Source organism: Adiantum capillus-veneris, chromosome 4 (genome assembly GCF_014529385.1).
Source record: "Adiantum capillus-veneris isolate H3 chromosome 4, ASM1452938v2, whole genome shotgun sequence".
In the NCBI taxonomy this organism is placed as follows: domain Eukaryota; kingdom Viridiplantae; phylum Streptophyta; class Polypodiopsida; order Polypodiales; family Pteridaceae; genus Adiantum; species Adiantum capillus-veneris.
In genome coordinates, this window is record NC_140934.1 from 96,899,679 (window position 1) to 96,908,781 (window position 9,103).

The window sequence follows — 9,103 nt, forward strand, 5'->3', positions numbered from 1 at the left end:
TCGGCCTCCGTTTCCACTACAGGAAGTACTGCACAAGCTATTTCGTCATTTTGTGTAGAATTTCTGTCAGTGTTTTTTTTTGCATAACAGGTGCCTTATAGTCTTCTACCGTTTATGCTATATAGCACAGGTTGTTCCTGCTCCATTTCTCCTATTTTCGGGCAGTTTTCACATCAGGTGCAGCATTTACCATGGCTGACAACAACAACACAGATGTGTTCAAGATGTTTGCTGCTAAGGACATGTTGGATGGGGACAACTACCCTATGTGGGCTTATATGATGCAACATTTTCTTGTGTCAAAGGGTGTCTGGAACATTGTGCAAGGCATTGATGTACGTCCTGGTTCTGAGGATGTACGCGATGTTGAGGATGTTGCAGTTCTTGCTGCAAGGATTGCAGCTGTTAGAGTTGTTTTGCCTATGGCAGAACAAGCTCGTTGGGATGTTAAGGATGCGCAAGCTCATGCCTTGATTGCGTTGTCTGTGAAGCGCACCATTGTTCCTCACATCCGTTCAGGCAAATTTGCAAAACAGGCTTGGGATATTTTAGCAGGTCTTTATGCAAGCCGCAATGAGGCTAAAATTGCTTTGTTGCGTAAAGAGCTGGAGTCGAAGATTATGCATGAGGAAGATGATATGGACACTTTCCTTGCTAGTGTCAAGGATATCAATGAGCAACTTATTTCTGCAGGTGAAGTCATTTCAGACAGTTCCCTTGTGCAGACTGTTCTTGATGCCTTACTAGATTCCTACCAGACTCTTGCTAGTACTTGGAGACTGATGACCCAAGGAAATCCTGAAGTTGTCAAGTTTGATGCATTATGCACATTGCTGTTGCAAGAGTCACTTTCCAGAAAAAACAGGACTAGGCAGCGTGCAGTTGAACAGGCTTTTATTGCTTCTCAAAGAAAGGGTGGAAACAGTAATGCAGCCACTTCTTATGGTTCTGTTGTGAGTGGCAAAAATTCTGTTCCTACTGCTTCTGCTGGCAGCACTTCGTTTGGCAATTCTGGTGATAAGGGCAAAAAGAAGATGCGTTGCCATTATTGTAAAGCCAATGATCACTTGATCAAGTCGTGTCCTAAGTTGAAGGCCAAAGAGGCTAAGAAGAAAGAGGGTGGTGGGCCACTGCAAATGCTGGTTCCACTACAAATGCAGCCATTGTTAAGTCTTCTGTGAAAGGAGACTATAATGCTGATGTTGATGCAGAATGGGCTTTTAGTGCAGAGTGCACTTACAATCCTGTTGTCCATGATGCATGCTTGTCAGTTGCTGCAGATTCACATATGTGGTATTTAGACAGTGGTGCTACAAAGCACATTACCTCAAATCGTGAATTGTTTACCTCTGTGGAGTCTGTCCCTCATGGGAATTCTGTCACTTGTGCTAACAACGCCTCTTATCTAGTTCAGGGAGTTGGAAAGATTGTGCTCACTGCTGCGAATGGCAGTTCCTTCACACTTGTCGATGCACTTTATGTACCTGGGATCAAGAAGAATCTCTTGTCTGTATCCGCACTTGCTAGACTTGGACTTGTAGTCAAATTTGTGGATGACAGATGTACAATTCATGATCTCAGTTTTGGTGATGAAATTGTTGCATCTGGCCTTTTGTGCCGTGGACTGTATAAGGTGACTTTGTATGACAAGTGTGGACAAAATTTTGCAAATGTTGTTGCAGATTCAAGGGCTATTTCAGATGCAGAACTTTGGCATGCACGTTTTGGTCATATGAATTTTGCCAGTTTGCTGCATGTGCAGAAATCTGATATGGTTGCTTGTTTGCCGCCTCTTAAAGCACTTGTCAAACATGTTTGTGAAGGCTGTATTTTGGGTAAGATGCAACGTTCTAAGTTTCCAAAGGATGGTTCAGTTCGGGCCACATGCAGGTTGCAGCTTGTGCATAGTGATGTTTGTGGGCCCATGCAAACTCTGTCCTTGGGCAATTACCTATACTTCGTGACTTCATTGATGATTACTCCAGGCATGCATGGGTATTTCCGCTTAAATCGAAGTCCGAAGTTTTTATGTGCTTCAAACAATTTCTGGCTATGGATGAAAATGTTTCGAAATATACTATGGGCACCCTCCGTTCCGATCCAGGGGGGGAGTATATGTCTCATGAACTTAATGCATTTCTGGCTAGTCGTGGGATAAAACACCAATGTACAGTGCCTTATACACCTCAGCAAAATGGTGTTGCTGAGAGGAAAAACAGGTCACTGACGGAAATGGCACGATGTATGGTCAAAAGTCAAGCTTTACCGCATTCTTTTTGACTTGAGGCCATCATGTGTGCCACTTATGTACTTAATAGGTGTCCTACGAAAGCTTTGCAGTTTATTACTCCATATGAAGCATGGCATGATAGAAAGCCTTCTATTGAGCACATGCGTGTTTTTGGCTGTTTGGCATATGCTTTGGTGCCACAAGTGCAGCGCAGAAAATTGGATGATAAGGCTGTCAAATGTATTTTTGTTGGTTATAGTGCTGAAAGCAAAGGTTACAAATTGTATCATCCGCAAACAAAACGTATTCTGGTTTCTCGGGATGTAGTGTTTGTGGAAGATCCTGTTCAGCCCTTGCTGTCATGTACTAGAGATAGTAATGTAAGCTCACTGGACATTTATGACACTTTGTTGCCTCTTTTCAGTGGTGGAAATACGAATGTAAGTTTCAACAAGGCAAACGTACAGCCTATGGGGGTTTCTGAAAATGTTTTAGATCAGCCTATTACTGATGCAGATGTACATGATGTACTTGATGAGGAAAGGGCTGAAAATGAGCAGGCTAGAGGTATGCCAAAATGGCTGGTGCACACTTTGCGCAACAGTAAATTGGATGCACCTTTGTGTAGTCGTACTCGTTCAGGCTCTCCCCATGCATCTTATGCATTAGATTGTTATGCTTTGGCTGTGTCTAGCTTACATGATGTTGAGGAGCCTTTGACTTTTGATGAAGCACAAAATTCAAAAAATTGGATGGCTACCATGCAATCAGAATATGATGCACTTATAGAAAATGACACATGGACTTTATGTGATTTGCCTCCTGGCAAAAAGGCCATTGGTACAAAGTGGGTTTACAAGTTGAAACGCAAGCCGGATGGTGAGATTGATCGCCATAAGGCTCGACTTGTTGCAAAGGGTTATGCACAACAAAAAGACATAGATTATGAAGAGACTTTTGCTCCCACTTGTCGTATGACTACTGTGCGTTTTCTATGTGCATTGGCAGCTCATTTTGGTTGGGATGTACATCAATAAGACATTGTTACTGCTTTCTTGAATGGCGACATATTTGAGGAAGTTTATGTAACGCACCCTCGCGGTTTTGTCAAAAAAGGACAAGAGGACAAAGTGTGCAAATGTAACAAGGCCTTGTATGGGTTGAAGCAATCTCCTCGTGCTTGGTATAAGAAAGCTAACACTCATTTAGTCAAACAAGGCTTTCGTAACAGTCCAACAGAAAGCACATTGTATGTAAAGCGTGAGGGTGATGTATTTCTCATCGTGGTTCTTTATGTTGATGATTTGTTGATCACTGGACCAAATGAGAGACATATTGCTGAATTTAAGGCTGATTTGAATGCTACTTTCAAGATGAAAGATTTGGGGCTGTTGCATCATTACTTGGGTATACAGTTTAAGCAGTATGATGGTGGTATTGCCTTGTGTCAGAAAAGTTACATAGAGACATTGCTATGTAAGTTTGGACCTGAGGATTGCAAACCTATTGCCACTCCCATGGAAACAGGTTTGAAGTTGAGTCTACATGATGCTGGCGATCCTGCTGATGTCACTCTTTACCAAACTGCTGTTGGCTACCTTATTTATGTATGCAACAGGAGGCCGGATATTCAGTTTGCAGTCTCACAGGTCGGCAGATTTATGCATAGCCCAGGGTCTAAGCATTGGCAGGCTGTCAAGAGTATTTTCCGCTACCTTAGAGGCACTTTACATCTTGGCTTGTTTTATCCCAAGGGGGGATCATTGCTGCCAGACTTACATGCTTTTTCGGACTCAAATTGGGCTGGTTGTTTTGACACGGGAGTGTCCACAAGTGGTTTTTGTTTCATGCTTGGCAGTTCATGTATATCATGGTTGAGCAAGAAGCAACCTACTGTGGCCACTTCGAGTTGTGAGGCTGAGTATAGGGCAGTCTTCACAGCTACGGTTGAGTGTGTATGGCTCAGACGCCTTATGGCTGATTTGGGTGTTGGACAGGACACTGCCAACACTATCTACACTGACAGTCAGAGCGCATTGGCAGTTGCGAGGAACCCGGTTTTTGATGCTCGCACAAAGCACATTGAGGTGCATTACCACTATGTCAGGGAGAGGCTCTCAGCAAGAGGGATCAGCTTGGCTTATGTGCCAACACAGGACAACCTTGCATATCTTTTCACAAAGGCATTGTCTCGTGAGAAGCTTGAAGCTTTCCGCAAAGCTTTGGGCTTACTCCCCTTTGTGGACTAATCCTGCCCTCAGGGCATGGCACTTCATTTTACTCATGTGCCAGCTCTCGTTCACCGCATCACTCCAAGGGGGATTTGTTACCATATACGTGTGGTAGTGATGTGTGTGAACACACTAGGACCGCCGGGGCATTTTTTCCCTCTTTAGGAGATTTTTTTCCCCGTGCATTGTATATACGCCCATCACTCTAGTGCTATCTATCTTTCCATTGCACACTAAGTAACACACTCTCAATTGTGTGCCTTGAGCTTACTTCGTCTTCTCCAAGCTGTGTGTTTCTCTGCAACCCTAATTCCAACAGGCAATGCCAACAACAAAAAAGCTAAGGAGAAGGGAGTTCATAAAGGCAAAAATAAACTCTCTCCAGAAGAGCTCCAGCGTTATTAGAAAGATAACCGTTGTTTCAAGTACGGGGAGCAAGGGCATGTCTATCGTGCTTGCCCCCACAAGAGTACATGTTGGTGCATCCAAGCCGTGTCGACCCGAGAAAGTGTCAGCAGCAGATGCATGGTAGCAGACAGGATGATGATAGCATACTTGGACAGGTATTAGATGCAGTTTTAAGCAAGCACTGCAGTCCTTTACAGGTCAAGGCGTGTTTCCTGGAGCTCAGCTAGCCGGAAAATTTGATTGCATGTACTCCAAATCGGACATCAAGGTATGCGGAGCTCGCGACATTCATACCGAGAATTCTCTCATGGGAAAGGAGGCCATGCTAGATATTTTTAAGAGAAGGCATAATTAACTGAGAGTTGAAAAAAGAAAAAACGAGGCTGGGAAGGGGACGATGACAGTCCATGCAGAGGTTCAGTTTCTTTGCATGAGCGCAAGGTGGAGGTCCGCCATCTGTTGGGTGGTCGAGATCTGAGATGGAGTAAGAAGGCTCGGGTGTTGTCAGTACAGGGCTGCCACGGCATGAAATGGGGGATGCCAGCAAGGAGACGAGGGCTGCATGGCGGGCAGGAGCACCACGTGGGTGAATGAGCTATCAGTTAAGAGGACGTTATCTGCATGCCAAAGAGGAGGTGCTACAAGGAGGAGGCCTTTGGAAGGTGCAGTTGGGCTGGTCCGAGCAGAGGGGCCGTCGACTGGGGGCTCACGGGCCAGCAGGTAGGGACCAAGGAGGGTGGCGAGCTCAAGGGGGTGGCCGCCAACAGAGGGAGCGTAGTCGGGTGAGGCGAGCAGGCTGAGAGAGGAAGGGTGGAGTGCCGCCAGTAGTGGGTGGGCTGCCAGCCCGTCAGAACAAGGCCAACCAGCAGGAGGCCGCCATCATCTGTGAAGGGAGAGGCAGGCCATGAGCTGAGTGTAGTCAATGGTGGAGCAGAGCTTGAGTCGGTTGCAGGTCTGGCATTAGGGAGAAGGGAGAGTGGCATGTAGAGCCATCGATTGTAGGACAGAGAGGGTTTTGAAGGCGAGGGAAGGCCGTGAGCAGAGGCCAGAAGAAGCTAAGCAAGAGGGAGGCCGCCATCATCTGTGAAGAGGGAGGTCGCCAGAGGAAGAGAAGGGTCGTGAACGGGAGGGGAGGAGCCAGTGTTGCAGGGCACTTATATTGACAAGGGAAGGGGAGCTACCTGTTGAGGGGACGACCTGCCATGGGGAGCAAGGAAAAGGTTTCGGGCATAGCCTATATGGGAGGAAGTTGAGGCCAGCCACTACAGCGGAAAGGTGGAGATCCGCCAGTGACATAAAAGGTGTGGGCATCCATTATAAATATAAGGAGGTTCTTTAGGGGATACCGAACAAGAGTTGCGGGCTGTAAGGAGACGGTGTGGAAGGCCATAACCTGCAAAAGCTTGAAGGGGCTTTGGTCGAGCTCATGACAAGAACCGAGAAGGGCTATCTGCAAGAGGCAGCTATGTAGTACTGACACCACAATTGTAAGCTACCTTTGTGATGATGGAGAGCTTGTCCATGTTGTTTTATGGTTTGATGTTAGTCTTCTCATCCATCTTGTCTTTTGCTGTACGCCCGTGGTAGCATTGGCTCCGGGTTTTGTCTGTGTGTGTATGCAAAGACGGAGGGAGAGAGATTGTGTGGGCAAATGATATGTGTGTTTGAGGTGTGTTGTCTTTTGCCGTACACACAATCCATCTTGTCTTTTGCCGTACGCCCGTGGTAGCATTGGCTCCGGGATGGTGGGTTGTCGATAAGTGTTTGCGATTATGGCCGAGTGTGTGTAGCTGTGATTGCTCATAGGCGAGTCCGTGGTGTGAAGGTTGGTAGATAGTGTGCATTTGTGTGAGCTTCTCTGTGGTTAGGGGTGCGGAATTTATCGTGGGCTATAGAGAGGCAACTTACTTGTGTGATGGGTTTTTTCCTACTGCCCCCTTTCCATCTAGTGGTGCCCCCATTGAGGATCTACTGATTGCTTCTCGGTGAAGTCGAAGATAGTGTCGCGGCTTGAAGAGCAGGATCTAACAAGAATGGCATGCTCGGGTTTTTCGGCTTTTATAGGTGTTGAAGATGTTGAGGTTGGCTGCAAGACTACGGCCTTTTTTTCTTGGACAGTGGCTTGTCAAGAGAAGAGGGAATGGCTTAAGCTTTCCCACTTTTAGTTCGTGGAAAAGCAAAGGTATGGTACGAGCGCTTGCAGGCTGAAGAAAAACAAGATTGGAGCACATTGGAAGCGGCATTCCGAAGCCGATATGTGGCCAACGCGCAGTGGAATGAAGTGAAGCAGATGATGGGAAACCTAAAGCAAGGCCTTGACAGTGATTTCCGAGCATTCGTGTGGGAGTTCGAGTCCATGTGGAGCAAGTTGGTTAAGGTAACTGCTGTAGAGAATGCAGATTTTTTGAAGATGACCAAGTTTGTGGACTTCTTGCCTGAAAAAGCGCGGGATAAAGTTGAGATAGATGGGCCGTGCACGTACGAGGAGGCAGTAGCCTATGCACAGAGCAGAACGAAGAAGGTTTTAAAGAAGCAACAGGTAAAGAAGGTTCTGGCGAATCCATTGGTGCTAAGGCCAATTGTTAGGGAAGAGCTTCAGGTAATCCGACCCTTTGTTGATGCACATGTGGTAGCAATGGATAGGCGTGATGACAGCGTAGAGACGATACCATGTGGGCCTATGAGGCTTTAGCAGCAGAGAGGAGTCTACCGAGTACCGCCTGATGCGCTTGACCAAGCGATTTCTGAAAAACAAGCAGTGGAGAAGATAGTTGAAGTGCCAAAGCCGGTGGGTTTTGTGGAGAAAGCCGAGGTGTATTTGAGCTATAGGAGTGCCTTGGATACGGACAGCACATGGGAAACAAAGTCTGCTTTCTCAAGGTATGAGACATATGATGTTATGCATGTCGATAAGGTGGTCAAACAGCAACAGGTTGCGGGTGAAGACATTTTTTGCGGACCAAGGGGTTCTCTACCTTGTGATAAGGCCATGTTGAGTGAAGAAGAGTGCTTCGATGAAGCAGACTGGGGGTTCGATGATCCAGTGGTCGATGTAGATGACGAGTCACACGTTTTGGTTGCTACAGCTATGGCAAGAATACATGGTATACAAGGCTTTCCGCCTTTTTCAGTGCTGTTTGAAGGGACTACAGGTGAAGGTATGCCGGTGTTTGCTTTGGAGGATCAGTTATCGCAGGTGGATGCCATGCTGTTGACAGATATGGTGTTGAAGCTTGCTATGCAAGCGTCTTTATGCCGATTGCTACAGGTTATCTTGTTTGGAGACAATCATGCTATGGCGAGCTCTCTAACCGATGGCGAGTTGGTTTCATATGATGCCGCTGCTATAGACATTGATATAGTACATTCTTATCTAGTGTACAAAGCAAGTTTATGGATACAAGTTGAAGTAAGACTAGGCTATGCCAAGCAAGAGTGGTCGGCTAACAAGTTTTTTGGTACAAAGCAGGGATGGTTTGTATGTGTTTTACAGATGGATGGTGATGATCAATGCCATATTTTTTATCCAGGTGGAGTTTACACTATGCTTGGGAGAGCCTATGGCTTTCCATTTGATCTGAGTGGGTGCTACAGCCAGTGAAAGTCTCTCTCTATCTATCTACTGCTATTTATCTAGCTCTTGTACATAGTATCTATTAGTTTCTTCTTATGTAATGATATATTATCTAAATAATTCTATGGTTGAGCATGAATGCTCAACAAGGGGGTGGGCAATGATGGTGCATCCAAGCCGTGTCGACCCGAGAAAGTGTTGGCAGCAGACAGAATGATGATAGCATACTTGGACAGATATTAGCTGATGCAGTTTTAAGCAAGCACTGCAGTGGTGTGCATGCCAAAAACATCCCTTTACAGGTCAAGGCATGTTTCCTAGAGCTCTTATACTAGCCGGGAAATTTGATTGCATGTACGCCAAATCGGACATCAAGGTATGCGGAGCTTCAGGTCAAGGCATGTTTCCTAGAGCTCTTACACTAGCCGGGAAATTTGATTGCATGTACGCCAAATCGGACATCAAGGTATGCGGAGCTTGCGACATTCATACCGAGAATTCTCTCGTGGGAAAGGAGAAGGCATAATTAACTGAGAGTTGAAAAAAGAAAAAACGACGCTGGGAGGGGGACGACGACAGTCCATGCAGAGGCTCAGTTTCTTTGCATGAGTGCAAGGTGGAGGCCCGCCATCTGTTGGGTGGTCGAGAATTGAGATGGAG

The 9,103-nt window shown here is 46.1% G+C and overlaps 1 protein-coding gene across 1 annotated transcript; it reads left to right on the forward strand.

Moving 5' to 3' along the window:
• The first annotated feature begins 5,314 nt into the window (after positions 1 to 5,314).
• LOC147459655 (uncharacterized) lies at positions 5,315 to 8,835 on the forward strand. Its single transcript, XM_086510877.1, has one exon. The coding sequence runs from the start codon at positions 7,769 to 7,771 to the stop codon at positions 8,468 to 8,470; it is 702 nt and encodes a 233-aa protein (XP_086367003.1). The 5' UTR covers positions 5,315 to 7,768; the 3' UTR covers positions 8,471 to 8,835.
• Positions 8,836 to 9,103: the final 268 nt, after the last annotated feature.

Excerpts from the sequence above, each read along its gene's own strand:
- LOC147459655 (XM_086510877.1), top strand. The coding sequence starts at position 7,769 with ATGCATGTCGATAAGGTGGTCAAACAGCAACAGGTTGCGGGTGAAGAC.